The following is a 25,095-nucleotide window of genomic DNA, read 5'->3' on the forward strand; positions in this document are numbered from 1 at the left end:
ACTGAAAGTACACAGAAAGTACACTGAAAGTACACTGAAAGTACACTGACAGTACACTGAAAGTACACTGAAAGTACACTGACAGTACACTGAAAGTACACTGAAAGTACACTGACAGTACACTGACAGTACACTGAAAGTACTCCGAAAGTACACAGAAAGTACACTGACAGTACACTGACAGTACACTGAAAGTACACTGAAAGTACACTGAAACTACACTGAAAGTACACTGACAGTATACTGAAAGTATACTGAAAGTACACTGAAACTACACTGAAAGTACACTGAAAGTACACTGAAAGTACACAGAAAGTACACTGACAGTACACTGAAAGTACACTGAAAGTACACTGAAAGTACACAGAAAGTACACTGACAGTACACTGAAAGTACACAGAAAGTACACTGAAAGTACACTGAAAGTACACTGACAGTACACTGAAACTACACTGAAAGTACACTGAAAGTACACTGAAAGTACACTGACAGTACACTGAAAGTACACTGAAAGTACACAGAAAGTACACTGAAAGTACACTGACAGTACACTGAAAGTACACAGAAAGTACACTGAAAGTACACTGAAAGTACACTGACAGTACACTGAAAGTACACTGAAAGTACACTGACAGTACACTGAAAGTACACTGAAAGTACACTGATAGTACACTGACAGTACACTGAAAGTACACTGAAAGTACACAGAAAGTACACTGAAAGTACACTGAAAGTACACTGAAAGTACACTGAAAGTACACTGATAGTACACTGACAGTACACTGAAAGTACACTGAAAGTACACTGATAGTACACTGACAGTACACTGAAAGTACACTGAAAGTACACTGATAGTACACTGAAAGTACACAGAAAGTACACTGACAGTACACTGAAAGTACACAGAAAGTACACTGACAGTACACTGAAAGTACACTGAAAGTACACTGAAAGTACACAGAAAGTACACTGACAGTACACTGAAAGTACACAGAAAGTACACTGAAAGTACACTGAAAGTACACTGACAGTACACTGAAAGTACACTGACAGTACACTGAAAGTACACAGAAAGTACACTGAAAGTACACTGACAGTACACTGAAAGTACACAGAAAGTACACTGAAAGTACACTGAAAGTACACTGACAGTACACTGAAAGTACACTGACAGTACACTGAAAGTACACTGAAAGTACACTGAAAGTACACTGACAGTACACTGAAAGTACACTGAAAGTACACTGATAGTACACTGACAGTACACTGAAAGTACACTGAAAGTACACAGAAAGTACACTGAAAGTACACTGAAAGTACACTGACAGTACACTGAAAGTACACAGAAAGTACACTGAAAGTACACTGATAGTACACTGACAGTACACTGAAAGTACACTGAAAGTACACTGATAGTACACTGAAAGTACACAGAAAGTACACTGACAGTACACTGAAAGTACACAGAAAGTACACTGAAAGTACACTGATAGTACACTGACAGTACACTGAAAGTACACTGAAAGTACACTGATAGTACACTGAAAGTACACAGAAAGTACACTGACAGTACACTGAAAGTACACAGAAAGTACACTGACAGTACACTGAAAGTACACTGAAAGTACACTGAAAGTACACTGAAAGTACACAGAAAGTACACTGACAGTACACTGAAAGTATACTGAAAGTACACTGAAAGTATACTGAAAGTATACTGAAAGTATACTGAAAGTCACACTCACACCAGTGAGTCTACATACCGGTACTACAGTATTACCTCACTGAACTTGGATAGATATAAACTAACGTTAGTACATTTGGTTCCTTTTGTGTCATATTTCTCAACTCAACAAACTTAAAACCATAACGCCACCAAAGAAATCAGATCCTCTGATGGAAGTTGTCCAAGACTTGGACGAAATCAAGGCATCGCTAAACGGCTTGTCTAAAGATATCGCCACCGTGACGCAGCAGCAAGTGAAGCTAGTGGCACTGGTGGATGAAGTTAAAGAGCTACGGGAACGTCTAGAGGAAAAAGATCGGGTCATTAATGGATTGGAAAGACGTATCGATGACCTTGAACAATACACACGAATGGAGGACGTAATTATTAATGGGCTAGAAACAAAACATCGCAATTACGCACGAGCAGCTGCTGGCGCCGGTGCCATGGTGGGACCGGACGCACCGGTGGAGGAGTCGCTAACACTGGAGCAACAAATAGTTACATTTCTCTCAACTAAAGACATCAAAGTGGATCCGAAGGAGATTTCGGCCTGCCACCTGCTTCCTCCACCTGCTCCCTCCACCTGCTTCCTCCACCTGCTTCCTCCACCTGCTCCCTCCACCTGCTCCCTCCACCTGCTCCCTCCACCTGCTCCCTCCACCTGCTTCCTCCACCTGCTCCCTCCACCTGCTTCCTCCACCTGCTTCCTCCACCTGCTCCCTCCACCTGCTCCCTCCACCTGCTTCCTCCACCTGCTCCCTCCACCTGCTTCCTCCACCTGCTTCCTCCACCTGCTTCCTCCACCTGCTCCCTCCACCTGCTTCCTCCACCTGCTCCCTCCACCTGCTCCCTCCACCTGCTCCCTCCACCTGCTTCCTCCACCTGCTCCCTCCACCTGCTTCCTCCACCTGCTCCCTCCACCTGCTTCCTCCACCTGCTTCCTCCACCTGCTCCCTCCACCTGCTTCCTCCACCTGCTCCCTCCACCTGCTTCCTCCACCTGCTCCCTCCACCTGCTTCCTCCACCTGCTTCCTCCACCTGCTCCCTCCACCTGCTTCCTCCACCTGCTCCCTCCACCTGCTTCCTCCACCTGCTCCCTCCACCTGCTTCCTCCACCTGCTTCCTCCACCTGCTCCCTCCACCTGCTTCCTCCACCTGCTCCCTCCACCTGCTTCCTCCACCTGCTCCCTCCACCTGCTTCCTCCACCTGCTCCCTCCACCTGCTCCCTCCACCTGCTCCCTCCACCTGCTTCCTCCACCTGCTCCCTCCACCTGCTTCCTCCACCTGCTCCCTCCACCTGCTTCCTCCACCTGCTCCCTCCACCTGCTCCCTCCACCTGCTCCCTCCACCTGCTTCCTCCACCTGCTCCCTCCACCTGCTCCCTCCACCTGCTCCCTCCACCTGCTTCCTCCACCTGCTCCCTCCACCTGCTTCCTCCACCTGCTCCCTCCACCTGCTTCCTCCACCTGCTTCCTCCACCTGCTCCCTCCACCTGCTCCCTCCACCTGCTTCCTCCACCTGCTTCCTCCACCTGCTCCCTCCACCTGCTCCCTCCACCTGCTCCCTCCACCTGCTTCCTCCACCTGCTCCCTCCACCTGCTTCCTCCACCTGCTTCCTCCACCTGCTCCCTCCACCTGCTTCCTCCACCTGCTCCCTCCACCTGCTTCCTCCACCTGCTCCCTCCACCTGCTTCCTCCACCTGCTCCCTCCACCTGCTTCCTCCACCTGCTCCCTCCACCTGCTTCCTCCACCTGCTCCCTCCACCTGCTTCCTCCACCTGCTCCCTCCACCTGCTTCCTCCACCTGCTCCCTCCACCTGCTTCCTCCACCTGCTTCCTCCACCTGCTCCCTCCACCTGCTCCCTCCACCTGCTTCCTCCACCTGCTCCCTCCACCTGCTCCCTCCACCTGCTCCCTCCACCTGCTCCCTCCACCTGCTCCCTCCACCTGCTCCCTCCACCTGCTTCCTCCACCTGCTCCCTCCACCTGCTCCCTCCACCTGCTTCCTCCACCTGCTCCCTCCACCTGCTCCCTCCACCTGCTTCCTCCACCTGCTCCCTCCACCTGCTTCCTCCACCTGCTCCCTCCACCTGCTTCCTCCACCTGCTCCCTCCACCTGCTCCCTCCACCTGCTTCCTCCACCTGCTTCCTCCACCTGCTCCCTCCACCTGCTCCCTCCACCTGCTTCCTCCACCTGCTCCCTCCACCTGCTTCCTCCACCTGCTTCCTCCACCTGCTTCCTCCACCTGCTTCCTCCACCTGCTCCCTCCACCTGCTTCCTCCACCTGCTTCCTCCACCTGCTCCCTCCACCTGCTTCCTCCACCTGCTTCCTCCACCTGCTCCCTCCACCTGCTCCCTCCACCTGCTCCCTCCACCTGCTTCCTCCACCTGCTCCCTCCACCTGCTTCCTCCACCTGCTCCCTCCACCTGCTTCCTCCACCTGCTCCCTCCACCTGCTCCCTCCACCTGCTTCCTCCACCTGCTTCCTCCACCTGCTCCCTCCACCTGCTTCCTCCACCTGCTTCCTCCACCTGCTCCCTCCACCTGCTTCCTCCACCTGCTCCCTCCACCTGCTCCCTCCACCTGCTCCCTCCACCTGCTTCCTCCACCTGCTCCCTCCACCTGCTCCCTCCACCTGCTTCCTCCACCTGCTTCCTCCACCTGCTCCCTCCACCTGCTCCCTCCACCTGCTCCCTCCACCTGCTCCCTCCACCTGCTTCCTCCACCTGCTCCCTCCACCTGCTCCCTCCACCTGCTCCCTCCACCTGCTCCCTCCACCTGCTTCCTCCACCTGCTTCCTCCACCTGCTCCCTCCACCTGCTCCCTCCACCTGCTCCCTCCACCTGCTCCCTCCACCTGCTCCCTCCACCTGCTTCCTCCACCTGCTCCCTCCACCTGCTCCCTCCACCTGCTCCCTCCACCTGCTTCCTCCACCTGCTTCCTCCACCTGCTCCCTCCACCTGCTTCCTCCACCTGCTTCCTCCACCTGCTCCCTCCACCTGCTTCCTCCACCTGCTTCCTCCACCTGCTTCCTCCACCTGCTTCCTCCACCTGCTCCCTCCACCTGCTTCCTCCACCTGCTTCCTCCACCTGCTCCCTCCACCTGCTTCCTCCACCTGCTTCCTCCACCTGCTCCCTCCACCTGCTCCCTCCACCTGCTCCCTCCACCTGCTTCCTCCACCTGCTCCCTCCACCTGCTTCCTCCACCTGCTCCCTCCACCTGCTTCCTCCACCTGCTCCCTCCACCTGCTCCCTCCACCTGCTCCCTCCACCTGCTTCCTCCACCTGCTCCCTCCACCTGCTTCCTCCACCTGCTTCCTCCACCTGCTCCCTCCACCTGCTTCCTCCACCTGCTCCCTCCACCTGCTCCCTCCACCTGCTCCCTCCACCTGCTTCCTCCACCTGCTCCCTCCACCTGCTCCCTCCACCTGCTCCCTCCACCTGCTTCCTCCACCTGCTCCCTCCACCTGCTTCCTCCACCTGCTTCCTCCACCTGCTCCCTCCACCTGCTTCCTCCACCTGCTTCCTCCACCTGCTTCCTCCACCTGCTTCCTCCACCTGCTCCCTCCACCTGCTTCCTCCACCTGCTTCCTCCACCTGCTCCCTCCACCTGCTTCCTCCACCTGCTTCCTCCACCTGCTCCCTCCACCTGCTCCCTCCACCTGCTCCCTCCACCTGCTTCCTCCACCTGCTCCCTCCACCTGCTTCCTCCACCTGCTCCCTCCACCTGCTTCCTCCACCTGCTCCCTCCACCTGCTCCCTCCACCTGCTCCCTCCACCTGCTTCCTCCACCTGCTCCCTCCACCTGCTTCCTCCACCTGCTTCCTCCACCTGCTCCCTCCACCTGCTTCCTCCACCTGCTCCCTCCACCTGCTCCCTCCACCTGCTCCCTCCACCTGCTTCCTCCACCTGCTCCCTCCACCTGCTCCCTCCACCTGCTCCCTCCACCTGCTTCCTCCACCTGCTTCCTCCACCTGCTCCCTCCACCTGCTCCCTCCACCTGCTCCCTCCACCTGCTTCCTCCACCTGCTCCCTCCACCTGCTCCCTCCACCTGCTCCCTCCACCTGCTTCATCCACCTGCTCCCTCCACCTGCTTCCTCCACCTGCTTCCTCCACCTGCTCCCTCCACCTGCTTCCTCCACCTGCTCCCTCCACCTGCTCCCTCCACCTGCTCCCTCCACCTGCTTCCTCCACCTGCTCCCTCCACCTGCTCCCTCCACCTGCTCCCTCCACCTGCTTCCTCCACCTGCTCCCTCCACCTGCTTCCTCCACCTGCTTCCTCCACCTGCTCCCTCCACCTGCTTCCTCCACCTGCTTCCTCCACCTGCTTCCTCCACCTGCTTCCTCCACCTGCTCCCTCCACCTGCTTCCTCCACCTGCTTCCTCCACCTGCTCCCTCCACCTGCTTCCTCCACCTGCTTCCTCCACCTGCTCCCTCCACCTGCTCCCTCCACCTGCTCCCTCCACCTGCTTCCTCCACCTGCTCCCTCCACCTGCTTCCTCCACCTGCTCCCTCCACCTGCTTCCTCCACCTGCTCCCTCCACCTGCTCCCTCCACCTGCTCCCTCCACCTGCTTCCTCCACCTGCTCCCTCCACCTGCTTCCTCCACCTGCTTCCTCCACCTGCTCCCTCCACCTGCTTCCTCCACCTGCTCCCTCCACCTGCTCCCTCCACCTGCTCCCTCCACCTGCTTCCTCCACCTGCTCCCTCCACCTGCTTCCTCCACCTGCTTCCTCCACCTGCTCCCTCCACCTGCTTCCTCCACCTGCTTCCTCCACCTGCTCCCTCCACCTGCTTCCTCCACCTGCTTCCTCTACCTGCTTCCCCGGAAGCGTAGCGATGCCAAACCTGTGATAGTGGTTCGCTTTGTGAACAGAAAGCACAAAGTGGATCTGCTGCGCCAGGCACGCAAGCTAAAGCGGAGCATGGTGTACATCAACGAACACCTCACCAGCAAGAACACAGATATTGCAAGACATGCGCGAATTCTGTGGAAACAAAAGAAAATACAAGCGACATGGACCAGGAATGGTCGTGTTTTTATTCGTCTAAATGGAGCGCCTGAACAAGCACGAGTGATCACGGTAAGGGACGTCAAAGACTTGGAACAGTACAAATGAGGCAAATACTATTTAAATACGACTTTTCTTTGACTGAAATGACTTATGAACTTCACGAAGATGATCGTTTGTTTTGGATTATAGGGATGAGACTTTCTTATTTAATGGACTATGAACTCTATGAAGATGAACCTTTCGTTTGGATTATATAACAACTTGTGTTTGGACCAGTGGAGTTTTCCATACATTTTGCCATTATTTTTGTTATTGATACTATTATTATTTATATATATATATATTTTTCTTACAACATGCCAGAACTTGGATCCATGGTAGAACAAAATACACACTTAAGTGATGAGACCATTAATGATATAGATGATCCAACTGATTTCTACAATAACTTCAATTATTTAAATGTTAAACATGGTAAATATGATGTTGAAAAGGAAATAGATCCTGATACTTACTGTAGTCAGACAAATTGTCAATATTACACAGAAGAACAGTTTAAGAGTACAGTGAACATGGAACATGTTTTCTCTGTGATACATTTTAATAGTAGAAGTCTTTGGAGCAATTTTCCATTTATTAAAGATTATTTAAGATTATTCCCAAAATCCAGTGTAGTTGCTATTTCTGAAACATGGTTAGATGAGGATAAAGTCTCAGCTGTTGAACTGGAGGATATGAACTGTTTGTAGTGAATAGAAAAGACAAGAGAGGAGGTGGAGTTGCTCTCTATGTAGATTCTAACCTGCATTGTAACGGTATAGAAAGCATGTCTACTACAGTTGATAATATGTTAGCGTGTGTCACGGTTGAGATTCACATGGAGAAACAAAAAAAAATAACTGTCTGTTGCATATATAGAACACCTGGTTCTTCTCTGGATCATTTTAATGACTTTATATCTAATATGTTTCACTCAATTGGAAATAAGTCTTACATTGTCTGTGGTGATTTTAATGTTGACCTGCTTAACCCAGGTGGACACAAGAAAACCACAGACTTTATCAATACTTTTTATAACAGTACATTATTTCCAGTAATAGTAAAACCAACTAGAATAACAACAGAATCAGCAACATTAATTGATAACATATTTACAAATGAAATTGGTAAAATTGATGGAGGTCTTTTAATGACTGATATTAGTGATCATCTTCCTGTTTTTGCAATTCTTCAAAATGTATTTAAAACACCTTGTAATCAGACGAGAGACATAAGAACAGTGAGACATAGAACACCTGAAGCAATTGAGACTTTGAAAATGGAATTAAGTAAACAAAATTGGGATGAAATTTATAGGTATGAAAATCCTAATGAAGCATATGAACTCTTTTTAGCAAAATTACTTGATATTTATAATAATTGTTGTCCACTTAAGACAATAATTTGTAAAAAACAGATGCTGAAACCCTGGTTTACTAAAGGAATAATTAAGGCTTGCAGAAAGAAAAATCAACTATATAGGAAATTCCTAAAATCCAGAACGCAGGTTTCTGAAATTAAATATAAAGCATACAAGAATAAATTAGTTAATATAATCAGAAATTGTAAGAAAGAATATTATACAAAATTATTAATGCAACATAGACAAAATATCCAGGGAACATGGAAAATAATGAATGATTTAATACACAAGAGACATAATAATAATAATAATAATTATCCTAATTATTTGAACAAAGACAATGACAAAATAAGTCATATTAAGGGAATTGTTCATGAGTTTAATGATTACTTTGTAAACATTGGCCATAAATTGGCAACAAAAATTGTGCCCCCTCAAAACAATGACATGGAGATTGGGGTCACGTATGAAGGTGTAAATTCATTTTTTCTAAACCCAACAAATGAAAATGAAATATTGAAAATTGTGAAGAGCTGTAAAAACAAAAAATCAACAGATAATAATGGGTTCGATATGTTTTTAGTCAAAAATATCATGGAACATATTGTCAATCCATTTACTCACATCTGTAATCAATCTTTTAAAACAGGAATTGTTCCTAATCAAATGAAAATAGCAAAGGTTATTCCCTTGTACAAAGGCGGTGACAAACATTTGACTTGTAATTATCGACCCATTTCTTTACTTTCACAATTTTCAAAAATATTAGAGAAATTGTTTGTTAAAAGATTAGATAACTATGTTGATAGAGCACACAGGTCCACAACGATGGCAGTAGTTAATCTGGTTGAAAATATTTCCCAATCATTAGATCAAAAACTCCATACAATAGGTTTATTTTTGGATTTACAGAAAGCATTTGATACAATTGACCACACAATCTTATTACAAAAATTGGAAAAATATGGCTTTAGGGGAAAAGCAAATTCGTGGTTAAATAATTACTTATCGGATCGATTCCAATATGTTCATCTGAAGGGAGCAGAGTCTAGTTGTCAGCGAATTAGTTGTGGGGTGCCACAAGGCTCTGTTTTGGGCCCAAAATTATTTTTATTATATATTAACGATATCCAAAAAGTATCTGATGTTCTTAATTTTATCTTGTTTGCAGACGATACCACAGTTTACTGCTCAGGTCATAATCTTAGTGAGTTGGTGAAAGTGATGGAGAGAGAACTGCATAAACTAAACAACTGGTTTGCATTAAATAAATTATCATTGAACTTAAATAAAACAAAATTTATGGTATTCAGTAACAAACATGTAGATAATGATATCAAAATCAAAATAAATAGTTATGAAATTGAAAGAGTCAATTATATTAAGTTTCTTGGAGTGATCATAGATTGCAAAATTTCATGGAAAACACATATACAAAATGTACTGAAAAAAGTGTCAAAAACTATTGCAATTTTATACAAATTGCAGTATATTTTGAACAAAAATGCCTTATATTTACTTTACTGTTCTCTCATTACTCCATATTTAACATATGGTATTGAGATCTGGGGAAACACATACAAAACTAGAACCAAACCAATTTTCATTCTACAAAAAAAGGCCATTAGACTGATCAATCATGCATCTTATAACTCGCCGAGTCACCCTTTGTTCATTCAATCTAAGCTTTTAAAATTGTATGATTTGGTAGACCTGTATACTGCTAAATTTATGTATCTTGTTAAATGTAATCAAGTCCCTACATCATTGAGGATAAAGTTTGCCCAGAGGGAAAGTAAATATAATTTAAGGGGAACGTGTATATTTGACAGACCTTATGTGAGAACAACGCTGAGGGAACATTGTTTGTCAAGTAAAGGAGTTAAATTATGGAACAATTGTTGCGATGAATTAAAAAATGCCATTTCTTTATTTCTGTTTAAAAGGATCTTTAAGGAAACAATCATAGAAAAATATTTGGCAGAATGAAAATGCAGCTTTGTTATAAAACCTTGAATGCTTGTGGAGGATACTTGTGAGCAGACTGTCCAGTATTATGTAGTGTTGTTTTTGTTGATGAACTGTGGCTTATGAACTATAAAATGTCCACCAATGTTGAGCGTTTGAGAGAAGGGTCGGCACAATAAGCCTTGGCTTCTGCCTACACCTGGTCAAAAAACATTAATGTATCTCGAATTTAGTTTTGTGCTTGAATGTTGAGCACCTTTTGATTTGTTTTTGACCAAACCACATAAAAAAATAAAAATAAAAAAAAAGTACACTGAAACTACACTGAAAGTACACTGAAAGTACACTGAAAGTACACTGAAAGTACACAGAAAGTACACTGACAGTACACTGAAAGTACACTGAAAGTACACTGAAAGTACACAGAAAGTACACTGACAGTACACTGAAAGTACACTGAAAGTACACTGAAAGTACACAGAAAGTACACTGACAGTACACTGAAAGTACACAGAAAGTACACTGAAAGTACACTGAAAGTACACTGAAAGTACACTGAAAGTACACAGAAAGTACACTGACAGTACACTGAAAGTACACAGAAAGTACACTGAAAGTACACTGAAAGTACACAGAAAGTACACTGAAAGTACACAGAAAGTACACTGAAAGTACACTGACAGTACACTGAAAGTACACTGAAAGTACACTGATAGTACACTGACAGTACACTGAAAGTACACTGAAAGTACACTGAAAGTACACTGAAAGTACACTGAAAGTACACTGAAAGTACACTGAAAGTACACTGAAAGTACACAGAAAGTACACTGACAGTACACTGACAGTACACTGAAAGTACACTGAAAGTACACTGAAAGTACACTGACAGTACACTGACAGTACACTGAAAGTACTCCGAAAGTACACAGAAAGTACACTGACAGTACACTGAAAGTACACTGAAAGTACACTGAAACTACACTGAAACTACACTGAAAGTACACTGACAGTATACTGAAAGTATACTGAAAGTACACTGAAACTACACTGAAAGTACACTGAAAGTACACTGAAAGTACACAGAAAGTACACTGACAGTACACTGAAAGTACACTGAAAGTACACTGAAAGTACACAGAAAGTACACTGACAGTACACTGACAGTACACTGAAAGTACACAGAAAGTACACTGAAAGTACACTGACAGTACACTGAAACTACACTGAAATTACACTGAAAGTACACAGAAAGTACACTGACAGTACACTGAAAGTACACTGAAAGTACACTGAAAGTACACTGAAACTACACTGAAAGTACACTGAAAGTACACAGAAAGTACACTGACAGTACACTGAAAGTACACTGAAAGTACACTGAAAGTACACAGAAAGTACACTGACAGTACACTGAAACTACACTGAAACTACACAGAAAGTACACTGAAAGTACACTGAAAGTACACAGAAAGTACACAGAAAGTACACTGAAAGTACACTGAAAGTACACTGACAGTACACTGACAGTACACTGACAGTACACTGAAAGTACACTGAAAGTACACTGAAAGTACACTGACAGTACACTGACAGTACACTGAAAGTACTCCGAAAGTACACAGAAAGTACACTGAGAGTACACTGACAGTACACTGAAAGTACACTGAAAGTACACTGAAACTACACTGAAAGTACACTGACAGTATACTGAAAGTATACTGAAAGTACACTGAAACTACACTGAAAGTACACTGAAAGTACACTGAAAGTACACTGAAAGTACACTGAAAGTACACAGAAAGTACACTGACAGTACACTGACAGTACACTGACAGTACACTGAAACTACACTGAAAGTACACTGAAAGTACACTGAAAGCACACAGAAAGTACACAGAAAGTACACTGACAGTACACTGAAACTACACTGAAACTACACTGAAACTACACTGAAAGTACACTGAAAGTACACTGAAAGCACACAGAAAGTACACAGAAAGTACACTGACAGTACACTGAAAGTACACTGAAAGTACACTGAAACTACACTGAAAGTACACTGAAAGTACACTGCATTTTTCCTGCTTCACAGCAGGAAAAATGCATTCAAATCACAAAGAAATTACAGAAACAGAAATATAATAAAATTAACTAAATTAAAAATTATCAATCCAACTGATTTTCTAAACTAATAAAATCACAAACAAAAGAGAAGAGTGCAAAGAAAAAATCCTTTCTGTCAAAGACAGCTAAACAAAACTGTTTTTATCTTAGATTTGAACATTGTCAGAGTAGAACCTGTCTCACATCTTCAGGAAGAATGTTCCAGATTTTAGCTGCATAAAACTGAAACGCAGATTCCCCATGTTTAGTCCTGACTCTGGCACCAGCAGGAGGCCGCTCCATGTTTAGTCCTGACTCTGGCACCAGCAGGAGGCCGGTCCATGTTTAGTCCTGACTCTGGCACCAGCAGGAGGCCGGTCCATGTTTAGTCCTGACTCTGGCACCAGCAGGAGGCCGGTCCATGTTTAGTCCTGACTCTGGCACCAGCAGGAGGCCGCTCCATGTTTAGTCCTGACTCTGGCACCAGCAGGAGGCCGCTCCATGTTTAGTCCTGACTCTGGCACCAGCAGGAGGCCGGTCCATGTTTAGTCCTGACTCTGGCACCAGCAGGAGGCCGGTCCATGTTTAGTCCTGACTCTAGCACCAGCAGGAGGCCGGTCCATGTTTAGTCCTGACTCTGGCACCAGCAGGAGGCCGCTCCACGTTTAGTCCTGACTCTGGCACTAGCAGGAGGCCGGTCCATGTTTAGTCCTGACTCTAGCACCAGCAGGAGGCCGCTCCATGTTTAGTCCTGACTCTGGCACCAGCAGGAGGCCGGTCCATGTTTAGTCCTGACTCTAGCACCAGCAGGAGGCCGGTCCATGTTTAGTCCTGACTCTGGCACCAGCAGGAGGCCGCTCCATGTTTAGTCCTGACTCTGGCACCAGCAGGAGGCCGGTCCATGTTTAGTCCTGACTCTGGCACCAGCAGGAGGCCGGTCCATGTTTAGTCCTGACTCTAGCACCAGCAGGAGGCCGGTCCATGTTTAGTTCTGACTCTGGCACCAGCAGGAGGCCGCTCCATGTTTAGTCCTGACTCTGGCACCAGCAGGAGGCCGGTCCATGTTTAGTCCTGACTCTAGCACCAGCAGGAGGCCGCTCCATGTTTAGTCCTGACTCTGGCACCAGCAGGAGGCCGGTCCATGTTTAGTCCTGACTCTAGCACCAGCAGGAGGCCGGTCCATGTTTAGTCCTGACTCTGGCACCAGCAGGAGGCCGCTCCACGTTTAGTCCTGACTCTGGCACCAGCAGGAGGCCGGTCCATGTTTAGTCCTGACTCTGGCACCAGCAGGAGGCCGGTCCATGTTTAGTCCTGACTCTAGCACCAGCAGGAGGCCGCTCCATGTTTAGTCCTGACTCTGGCACCAGCAGGAGGCCGGTCCATGTTTAGTCCTGACTCTAGCACCAGCAGGAGGCCGCTCCATGTTTAGTCCTGACTCTGGCACCAGCAGGAGGCCGGTCCATGTTTAGTCCTGACTCTGGCACCAGCAGGAGGCCGGTCCCTGAGGTCCTCAGAGTCTGAGATGGTTCATATGGCACTAACATGTCTGAGATGTACACAGAGATGTACACAGAAAGTACAGAGCAGAGCAGACAGAGTGTCCTGCAGGGGAGAGGCAACAGCATGTCAGAATCAGAATAAGATGAACAGAATTCACAAACTATGAACTTGCTTTGATGAGTCGGTGCAACATAAAACAATGAACAATGATAAAAGCAAGATATATCTAATCAAATAAGGCATGCATCAAAGAAAAACTATTTAAATATACTATAACATAAGAATAGACTTTGTATGTGAACAAAGTTTACAATTGAATTTACAGATGTAGCAGAAAGTGAAGAGTGAGTGATTAAATGATGGTTAAAGTGAGTGTTTAAGAAGTGTTCATGAGTCCAACAGCAGAGGGAGACAAACTGTTCTTATGACGGGAGGTTCTGGAGCCTCCTGCCTGAGGGGAGTGGCCTCCTGTCTGAGGGGAGTGGCTCAAATAGTCCGTGTCCAGGGTGAGAAGGGTCGGCTGTGATCCGACCTGTTCGTCCCAGAGTCCTGGAGACGTTCAGGTCCTGCAGAGATGAAGTCTGCGATCACCTTCTCAGCAGAGGGCGCTGTAGTCTTTGTTTGTCCCTGGCTGTGGCGACTTCTTCAAAATGGTGGTGACAATAAATAAGTCACATGGCTAAAAGTTATGAAACCCAGGGCTTAACTACTTTTCCTGTTTTCTATTGAAGAATACATTGTTAGTAACACAATAATGTGGGTTAGGGTTCTCACATGCTCAAGTGTCCAGACATGACAGAAAAAGCAGCAGAACAACATTTGAACAAGTCTCCATCTGTTTGTTCAGGTACAAGCAGCACCAGACTGAATATGAGGAGCTGCCCACACAGCGCCCCCTGCTGCTGCCGTGTGGTGTGCGAGGCTGTGCGTGCTCACAGTACCAGTACGTCCCACACATGGGCTCCAGACCAGTGCGCTGCCGCTGCAAACATCTGCCTGAAGAGCACAGCGCCACCACTGGACACCATTGCTCCAAATGTGAGTTTGCTGATGGCTTTGGACTTCCTGGACGAGATGCCATTGCTTTGCCTGGAATGTTCCACACTGTGACTTCAGTATGTTCATTGTAATAAACATGTTTTCAAGGTATTTTTAAGCAAAAAAAAACACTTCATGGGGTCATGTGGGACAGAGGGTGTGTTCAGAGCCATGTGGGACAGAGGGTGTGTTCAGAGTCACGTGGGACAGAGGGTGTGTTCAGAGTCATGTGGGACAGAGGATGTGTTCAGACTCATGTGGGACAGTGGGACAGAGGGTGTGTTCAGAGTCATGTGGGACAGAGGGTGTGTTCAGAGTCATGTGGGACAGAGGATGTGTTCAGACTCATGTGGGACAGTGGGACAGAGGGTGTGTTCAGAGTCATGTGGGACAGAGGATGTGTTCAGACTCATGTGGGACAGTGGGACAGAGGGTGTGTTCAGAGTCATGTGGGACAGAGGGTTTGTTCAGACTCATGTGGGACAGTGGGACAGAGGGTGTGTTCAGACTCATGTGGGACAGTGGGACAGAGGGTGTGTTCAGACTCATGTGGGACAGTGGGACAGAGGGTGTGTTCAGACTCATGTGGGACAGTGGGACAGAGGGTGTGTTCAGACTCATGTGGGACAGTGGGACAGAGGGTGTGTTCAGACTCATGTGGGACAGTGGGACAGAGGGTGTGTTCAGACTCATGTGGGACAGTGGGACAGAGGGTGTGTTCAGACTCATGTGGGACAGTGGGACAGAGGGTTTGTTCAGACTCATGTGGGACAGTGGTAACAGAGGGTTTGTTCAGACTCATGTGGGACAGTGGGACAGAGGGTGTGTTCAGACTCATGTGGGACAGTGGGACATAGGGTGTGTTCAGACTCATGTGGGACAGTGGGACAGAGGGTGTGTTCAGAGTCATGTGGGACAGAGGGTGTGTTCAGAGCCATGTGGGACAGAGGGTGTGTTCAGAGTCACGTGGGACAGAGGATGTGTTCAGACTCATGTGGGACAGTGGGACAGAGGGTGTGTTCAGAGTCATGTGGGACAGTGGGACAGAGGGTGTGTTCAGAGTCATGTGGGACAGAGGGTTTGTTCAGACTCATGTGGGACAGTGGGACAGAGGGTGTGTTCAGACTCATGTGGGACAGTGGGACAGAGGGTGTGTTCAGACTCATGTGGGACAGTGGGACAGAGGGTGTGTTCAGACTCATGTGGGACAGTGGGACAGAGGGTGTGTTCAGACTCATGTGGGACAGTGGGACAGAGGGTGTGTTCAGACTCATGTGGGACAGTGGGACAGAGGGTTTGTTCAGACTCATGTGGGACAGTGGTAACAGAGGGTTTGTTCAGACTCATGTGGGACAGTGGGACAGAGGGTGTGTTCAGACTCATGTGGGACAGTGGGACAGAGGGTGTGTTCAGAGTCATGTGGGACAGAGGGTTTGTTCAGACTCATGTGGGACAGTGGGACAGAGGGTCTGTTCAGACTCATGTGGGACAGTGGGACAGAGGGTGTGTTCAGACTCATGTGGGACAGTGGGACAGAGGGTGTGTTCAGAGTCATGTGGGACAGTGGGACAGATGGTGTGTTCAGAGTCATGTGGGACAGTGGGACAGAGGGTGTGTTCAGGGTCATTTGGGACAGTGGGACAGATGGTGTGTTCAGACTCATGTGGGACAGTGGGACAGAGGGTGTGTTCAGAGTCATGTGGGACAGTGGGACAGAGGGTGTGTTCAGACTCATGTGGGACAGTGGGACAGAGGGTGTGTTCAGACTCATGTGGGACAGTGGGACAGAGGGTGTGTTCAGACTCATGTGGGACAGTGGGACAGAGGGTGTGTTCAGACTCATGTGGGACAGTGGGACAGAGGGTGTGTTCAGACTCATGTGGGACAGTGGGACAGAGGGTGTGTTCAGACTCATGTGGGACAGTGGGACAGAGGGTGTGTTCAGACTCATGTGGGACAGTGGGACAGAGGGTGTGTTCAGACTCATGTGGGACAGTGGGACAGTCGCTTCTTCTCTTCGCTCTTCCCTAAAGGTCAGATCTGTGAAGTGCAGGACCAACAGTTTTCCTGTGGACACCTGAGCTGGTGACCTCTGCAGCTCCTCCAGAGTTCCCAGGGGCCTCTTGGCTGCGGCTCCTCCAGAGTTCCCAGGGGCCTCTTGGCTGTGGCTCCTCCAGAGTTCCCAGGGGCCTCTTGGCTGCAGCTCCGTGTTCAGATGGTTTTGGTGGAGGGCCGTGTGTGGGATGTGGTGGTTCCAGACCTGATGGACTGAAGTCTCTGTGTCCTGAGCTTCTGCTGTTCTCATAAGAATGTTGCTCCTCAGCGTTCTCTCCTCAAGCCTCTGTGGCCTTCATAGAACAGCTGAGATGACATCACACACAGGAAGGTCATTTAACCTTTAACCTTTCAGCTTCAGGAAACCTCTGACCGCTGCTGTCCTCTCAGGGAAAGAGTTGAATACTTTGCACACTGCTCTTCAGTTTGTGTCATGTCAGATGTTTCAATTCAATTCAATTAATTTTTGTAAGGCCCAAAATCACAACAACAGTCGCCTCTGAGGGCGACAGTGAAAAATGAATCAAACAATGTCTGTGGTGGCGAGGGACGATGTCCCAGGGTCCTCTGTCCTTAGACCCTCCTTCTCGGCCAGGAAAAACTACAAAAAACCTCCTTGGGAAAAAGTATAAACCTGGGTTAGTTCCAGATGAAGGAGTCTCCCTCACAGACGTGAGGGAGACTGGAGCTGGACCCACTCCTCAGGCAGATGAGGGACCGTCCACACAGGGCAGGGACCACTTCACCAGGAGAGGGACATCTGGGTCCACATGTCCTCAGGAGTGAAAGAAAGAAAAAGAAGGCGGTGAACTCTTTGCAAGTGGAATTAAAAAATAAATATTGTTTGATAGAATAAGTAGTCAGAAGAAGAGGATAGTGCTCAAGCTGTCATACTTCCCCCAGCATAGTTACTCCTAGGGCAGCGTAGCTAAAGCTGTGGGTTTATGTTTCTGTTCCTAACTACTCTGACCATAAGCGATTTCGAAGAGGAACGTTTTAAGCCTGGACTTAAATGAAGAGACTGTGTCAGCATATTTAACATGGGTCGGGAGCTGATTCCATAACACAGGAGCTTGGGAGCTAAACGCTCTACCTCCTACAGTACTTTTAGAGACTCTTGGCACCACCAGAAGGCTCGACCTCCTACAGTACTTTTAGAGACTCTTGGCACCACCAGAAGGCTCTACCTCCTACTGTGCTTTTAGAGACTCTTGGCACCACCAGAAGGCTCTACCTCCTACAGTACTTTTAGAGACTCTTGGCACCACCAGAAGGTCAGCATGTTGAGAGTGAAGAGCTCTGATTGGATGATATGGTTCTATAGCATCTTTGAGGTGGGAGGGGCCATGTCATTTATGGTTTTGTAAATCAGGAGGAGGAGTTTAAATGTGATTCTAAACTGGACAGGACAGTGAAGAGACTCCAGCACCGGCGTAATGTGCTCTCTTCTTTTTGTTCCTGTTTGTAATCTTGCTGCTGCAATTTGAACCAGTTAAAGCTTTTTATGGAGCTTTTAGGACCTGCTGTGAGCAGGAGTTACAGGAGAATCGAGACGTTACAAATGCAGGAGACGTTTCAGCTTCACTTTTAGGCCGGATTCTTCTGATTTGACCTTTATTACACAGATGAAATAGGCTGTTTTACAAGCTTGATTTATATGAGCTTTAAATGAGAGCTCCTGGTCCAATAAGACTCTGAGGTTTCTTACAGTAGAACTGGAGGCTTCACTGACATTGTCCAGTGTGACTATCTGCTCAGATAGAGCGTCTTGTACATGTTTAGGACCAGCACAATAACCCTCTTCACTGTGGGACATGCCTGAAACACCTCCCGAGGGAGGCGCCCAGGAGGCTCTGGAACAGATGCCCGAGCCACCTCAGCTGGCTCCTCTCGACGTGGAGGAGCAGCGGCTCTACTCCGAGCTCCCCCCGTGTGGCCGAGCTCCTCACCTTATCTCTAAGGGAGCGCTCAGCCACACGGCGGAGGAAACTCATTTCGACCGCTTGTATCCGCGATCTTGTTCTTTCGGTCACTACCCAAAGCTCATGACCATAGGTGAGGGTAGGAACGTAGACCGACCGGTAAATAGAGAGCTTTGCCTTTCGGCTCAGCTCCCTCTTTACCACAACGGTCCGATACAGCGATTGCATCACTGCAGCCGCTGCACCGATCCGCCTGTCGATCTCACGCTCCATCCTTCCCTCACTCGTGAACAAGACCCCAAGATACTTGAACTCCTCCACTTGGGGCAAGGACCCCCCACCCACCTGAAGAGGGCAAGCCACCTTTTTCCGGTCGAGAACCATGGCTTCGGATTTGGAGGTGCTGATTCTCATCCCAGCCGCTTCACACTCGGCTCAAACCGTCCCAGTGCAGCTGCAGGTCCGGGTTTGATGGAGCCATCAGGACAACATCGTCTGCAAACAGCAGAGATGAGATCCTGTGGTCCCCAAACCGGACACCCTCCAACCCCTGACTGCGCCTAGAAATTCTGTCCATAAAAACTATGAACAGAACCGGTGACAAAGGGCAGCCCTGGCGGAGTCCAACATGCACTGGGAACAGGTCTGACTTACTGCCGGCAATGCGAACACAGCTCCTGCTCCGGTCATACAGGGACCGGACAGCCCTGAGCAAAGAGCCCCGGACCCCGTACCCCCGGAGCACCCCCCCAGAGGACACCCCGAGGGACACGGTCGAAAGCCTTCTCCAGATCCACAAAGCACATGTGGACTGGTTGGGCAAACTCCCATGAGCCCTCGAGCACCCGATGAAGGGTATAGAGCTGGTCCAGTGTTCCACGACCGGGACGAAAACCACTCTGCTCCTCCTGAATCCGAGGTTCGACTATCGGTCGGATTCTCCTCTCCAGTACCTTGGAATAGACCTTACCCGGGAGGCTGAGGAGTGTGATCCCTCTGTAGTTGGAACACACCCTCCGGTCCCCCTTCTTGAACAGAGGGACCACCACCCCGGTCTGCCAGTCCAGAGGCACGGTCCCCGACCGCCACGCAATGTTGCAGAGACGTGTCAACCAAGACAGTCCTACAACATCCAGATACTTTAGGTACTCAGGGCGGATCTCATCCACCCCCGGAGCCACCGAGGAGTTTACGAACAACCTCAGTGACTTCAGCTTGGGTGATGGATGAGGCCCCTGCAGTCGACTGCCGCCCAGATCTCTCTGCACCAGCCCCTTATGGATCCTCCTGCGGGTGGTGGGCCCACGGGAGGGCGGCCCCACTTCGCTCCTTCGGCTGTGCCCGGCCGGGCCCCGTGGGGTAAGACCCGGCCACCACGCGCTCGACATAGAGCACCCATCCCAGGCCTGGCTCCAGGATGGGGCCCCGGTGACGCCGATCCAGGCGACGTAAACTGCCTTGTTCATGTTGTCATCATAGGGGGCTTCTGAACCAATCTTTGTCTGACCCGTCACCTAGGACCTGTTTGCCTTGGGAGACCCTACCAGGGGCATGAAGCCCCTGACAACATAGCTCCCGGGATCATTAGGGCACTCAAATCCCTCCACCACGTTAAGGTGTCGGTTCAAGGACCTTGGTCAGCACAATGACCTCGGTTTTTTCAGTGTTAAGAAGCAGGTAGTTTACTGTCCTTCAGGTTTTTATCTCCTTCACACAAGTACTAAGTCTGTACTTGATCGCTCTGATCAGGTTTCATTGATAAATACAGCTGAGTGTCGTCTGCATAGCAGTGGAAGTTAATGTCATGTGACCTGATCATGTGACCTAACGGCAGCATATGAAGAGTGAACAGAATTGGACCGAGTACTGATCCCTGTGGCACACCGTAAATTACTTTAGAGCTTGGTGAGGAGCTCTTGTTTACATGAACAAATTGGAACCTATCAGATAAATAGGATTTAAACCAGCTGAGGGCTGTTCCTCCAACACCTACATCACATTCTAACCTCTGCAGTAGAATGTTGTGGTCGATGGTGTCAAACGCTGCGCTGAGGTCCAACAGAACCAGGATTGAGACCAGTCCATCGTCAGCGGCTAATAACAAATCATTTGTGACTTTAACTAGTGCAGTTTCAGTGCTGTGGTGGGCTCTGAACCCTGCTGTGGTGGGCTCTGAACCCTGCTGTGGTGGGCTCTGATCCCTGCTGTGGTGGGCTCTGATCCCTGCTGTGGTGGGCTCTGATCCCTGCTGTGGTGGGCTCTGATCCCTGCTGTGGTGGGCTCTGAACCCTGCTGTGGTGGGCTCTGATCCCTGCTGTGGTGGGCTCTGAACCCTGCTGTGGTGGGCTCTGAACCCTGCTGTGGTGGGCTCTGAACCCTGCTGTGGTGGGCTCTGAACCCTGCTGTGGTGGGCTCTGATCCCTGCTGTGGTGGGCTCTGAACCCTGCTGTGGTGGGCTCTGATTTGAAATAGGTCTGTAGTTTACCAATAGGTCGGGATCTAGATGAGTCTTTTTCAGAAGAGGTTTAATGACGTCATGTTTGAAGGACTGTGGAACATAGCCACTTTGGAGTGAAGTATTTATTATATTAAGAATAGGGTCTATAATTAGGGGGAGAATGTCTTTGAGGAGCTTGGAATGGGGTCTAGGACACAAGTTGAGCTTTTAGAGGACATAATGGCTGAAGTAATCTCTGCTTGATCAACAGCTGTGAACCTTTCTAAGTTTACAGCTGGATTTATATGGGACGTTCCTTCCCAGTTTGTGCTGTTTTGTGTTGGTCTTTCACTAAAATTACAAATGACATTTTCTCCCACAGTTGTGAAGTTGAAGGAAATTATAATGATTTCCAGATTGTTTAAATAAAGACATAAGTTTTCCAGTGGTCTGGGGTTTCAGCCACGTGAGGTGCAACTGGAACAGAAGAACTACTATAAATACAATCCTTTTCCTTTAAATATTGTTCTTCTCCCCAGAATATTAAGGACCGCCCCCCAACCACCTCTGCCCCTCCCACAAGCTGATGATTTCTGATGATTACTATTACTATAGACACACCAGGAGCCGTGCGCCACACATGCTCCGGGGTCCCGGGGCCGTGCAGGTGACTCATGCTCTGGGGTCCCGGGGCCGTGCAGGTGTCTCATGCTCTGGGGTCCCGGGGCCGTGCAGGTGACTCATGCTCTGGGGTCCCGGGGCCGTGCAGGTGACTCATGCTCCGGGGGCCGTGCACGTGACACATGCTCCGGGGTCCCGGGGCCGTGCAGGTGACTCATGCTCTGGGGTCCCGGGGCCGTGCAGGTGTCTCATGCTCTGGGGTCCCGGGGCCGTGCAGGTGACTCATGCTCTGGGGTCCCGGGGCCGTGCACGTGTCTCATGCTCTGGGGTCCCGGGGCCGTGCAGATGACTCATGCTCTGGGGTCCCGGGGCCGTGCAGGTGTCTCATGCTCTGGGGTCCCGGGGCCGTGCACGTGACACATGCGCCGGGGTCCCGGGGCCGTGCAGGTGACTCATGCTCTGGGGTCCCGGGGCCGTGCAGGTGTCTCATGCTCTGGGGTCCCGGGGCCGTGCAGGTGACTCATGCTCTGGGGTCCCGGGGCCGTGCAGGTGACTCATGCTCCGGGGGCCGTGCACGTGACACATGCTCCGGGGTCCCGGGGCCGTGCAGGTGACTCATGCTCTGGGGTCCCGGGGCCGTGCAGGTGTCTCATGCTCTGGGGTCCCGGGGCCGTGCAGGTGACTCATGCTCTGGGGTCCCGGGGCCGTGCACGTGTCTCATGCTCTGGGGTCCCGGGGCCGTGCACGTGACACATGCGCCGGGGTCCCGGGGCCGTGCAGGTGACTCATGCTCTGGGGTCCCGGGGCCGTGCAGGTGTCTCATGCTCTGGGGTCCCGGGGCCGTGCAGGTGACTCATGCTCTGGGGTCCCGGGGCCGTGCAGGTGACTCATGCTCCGGGGGCCGTGCACGTGACACATGCTCCGGGGTCCCGGGGCCGTGCAGGTGACTCATGCTCTGGGGTCCCGGGGCCGTGCAGGTGTCTCATGCTCTGGGGTCCCGGGGCCGTGCAGGTGACTCATGCTCTGGGGTCCCGGGGCCGTGCACGTGTCTCATGCTCTGGGGTCCCGGGGCCGTGCAGATGACTCATGCTCTGGGGTCCCGGGGCCGTGCAGGTGTCTCATGCTCTGGGGTCCCGGGGCCGTGCACGTGACACATGCGCCGGGGTCCCGGGGCCGTGCAGGTGACTCATGCTCTGGGGTCCCGGGGCCGTGCAGGTGTCTCATGCTCTGGGGTCCCGGGGCCGTGCAGGTGACTCATGCTCTGGGGTCCCGGGGCCGTGCAGGTGACTCATGCTCCGGGGGCCGTGCACGTGACACATGCTCCGGGGTCCCGGGGCCGTGCAGGTGACTCATGCTCTGGGGTCCCGGGGCCGTGCAGGTGTCTCATGCTCTGGGGTCCCGGGGCCGTGCAGGTGACTCATGCTCTGGGGTCCCGGGGCCGTGCACGTGTCTCATGCTCTGGGGTCCCGGGGCCGTGCACGTGACACATGCGCCGGGGTCCCGGGGCCGTGCAGGTGACTCATGCTCTGGGGTCCCGGGGCCGTGCAGGTGACACATGCTCCGGGGTCCCGGGGCCGTGCAGGTGACTCATGCTCCGGGGGCCGTGCAGGTGACTCATGCTCTGGGGTCCCGGGGCCGTGCAGGTGACTCATGCTCTGGGGTCCCGGGGCCGTGCAGGTGACTCATGCTCTGGGGTCCCGGGGCCGTGCAGGTGTCTCATGCTCTGGGGTCCCGGGGCCGTGCAGGTGACTCATGCTCTGGGGTCCCGGGGCCGTGCAGGTGACTCATGCTCTTTGTGTTCCTACAGGCCGGTGCCAGGGGTTCCACAGTCCTTCTGTCTGTGGGTGTGGTCAGCCCTACTCCGCCCATCACACACTGGTCAGTTTGAACCGGACCAGGTCATTTTGTGCTTCATTATTCTGCCTCTCTGGACTTTGTACTGGTTTATTCACTTTCACCATGCTTCTGCTCATGCTTCTGCTTCTGCTCATGCTGCTGCTCATGCTTCTGCTCATGCTTCTGCTCATGCTTCTGCTCATGCTTCTGCTTCCGCTCATGCCTCTGCTCATGCCTCTGCTCATGCCTCTGCTCATGCTTCTGCTCATGCCTCTGCTCATGCTTCTGCTCATGCTTCTGCTCATGCTTCTGCTCATGCTTCTGCTCATGCTTCTGCTTCCGCTCATGCTTCTGCTCATGCTTCTGCTCATGCTGCTGCTCATGCTTCTGCTCATGCTTCTGCTCATGCCTCTGCTCATGCTGCTGCTCATGCTTCTGCTCATGCTTCTGCTCATGCCTCTGCTCATGCTTCTGCTCATGCTGCTGCTCATGCTTCTGCTCATGCTGCTGCTCATGCTTCTGCTCATGCCTCTGCTCATGCTTCTGCTTCCGCTCATGCTTCTGCTCATGCCTCTGCTCATGCTTCTGCTCATGCTTCTGCTCATGCTTCTGCTCATGCTTCTGCTCATGCTTCTGCTCATGCCTCTGCTCATGCTTCTCTTCCTGCAGGTGGAGAGCAGACAGGAGCGACAGGCCCGTGGAGCGCCTCTGGGCCGGGACGTCCCGTACTCGGCCATGGGAGGTGTGACCGGCTTCAGCTCTCTGATGGACGCTTACCTCAGGCTGGACTCAGAGGCAAGAGCACCGTCTGAACCGACTATAACGACACTTTAATGAGTCATTCTTAAATCACAAACATCTGATTAAGAACCAGCCAAGCTTAATAACTATTTAATTATGACCTCTACCGCTCTAATTAAGCAGTTACTAAGTCTGAATCCTTCTTAATGAATTGTTTGTCTTAAATGCTTTTAACGACGTGTAGGTGTTGTTATAATGTGTATCAATGACTAGGGACCTCCCCTTTTGGCCCCGATCCCGAGTCATGTGATGTTGAGGATCCGCCGAGTTCTTACATTTTAACGGTGAAACTTTCTTTGAGCTTAATAAATAATTCAACATTTAATTAAATAAAAATATCAGCTCAACTTCAAATAGCAGCAGCAGTAAACAAATGCACAAAGTGTGTCTTAAATGAAAGAGCAACAGTGTCATAAAGTAAGACATAATGTGCTTTTCAGAACTGCACTCTTAATACTCCGGCTTCAATAATAAATGTATGTTTTTCTTGATGAAATCCGTCTGAATGTCTTTGAGTCCAGAGTGAGTCAGTGTTCTGATCCTCGCGGTCGCCACGGTGACGATCACACCGCGTTGGGAAAGTTCTAATGCAAAGATGACAGGAATGTGCGACACAGCCCCCGTCTCACCCCGTCTCACTCCGGTCCCACACCCGTTTCAC

At 50.1% G+C, this 25,095-nt stretch overlaps 1 protein-coding gene across 1 annotated transcript in view; it reads left to right on the forward strand.

Moving 5' to 3' along the window:
* Positions 1 to 24,827, forward strand: part of fam221a (family with sequence similarity 221 member A) — a 35,142-nt gene extending 10,315 nt beyond the window's left edge. Inside the window, exons 3-5 of the mRNA XM_072447077.1 lie at positions 14,572 to 14,762; positions 23,605 to 23,675; positions 24,303 to 24,827. Coding sequence (XP_072303178.1) covers positions 14,572 to 14,762; positions 23,605 to 23,675; positions 24,303 to 24,467 — 427 coding nt within the window. The 3' untranslated portion in view covers positions 24,468 to 24,827. The remainder of the gene's footprint in view (positions 1 to 14,571; positions 14,763 to 23,604; positions 23,676 to 24,302) is intronic.
* The last annotated feature ends 268 nt before the right edge of the window (positions 24,828 to 25,095 follow it).

The sequence above is a fragment of the Eucyclogobius newberryi genome, unplaced genomic scaffold (assembly GCF_026437365.1).
Source record: "Eucyclogobius newberryi isolate DKJ021-1_F unplaced genomic scaffold, fEucNew1.0.hap1 SCAF_16, whole genome shotgun sequence".
Classification (NCBI taxonomy): Eukaryota; Metazoa; Chordata; class Actinopteri; order Gobiiformes; family Gobiidae; genus Eucyclogobius; species Eucyclogobius newberryi.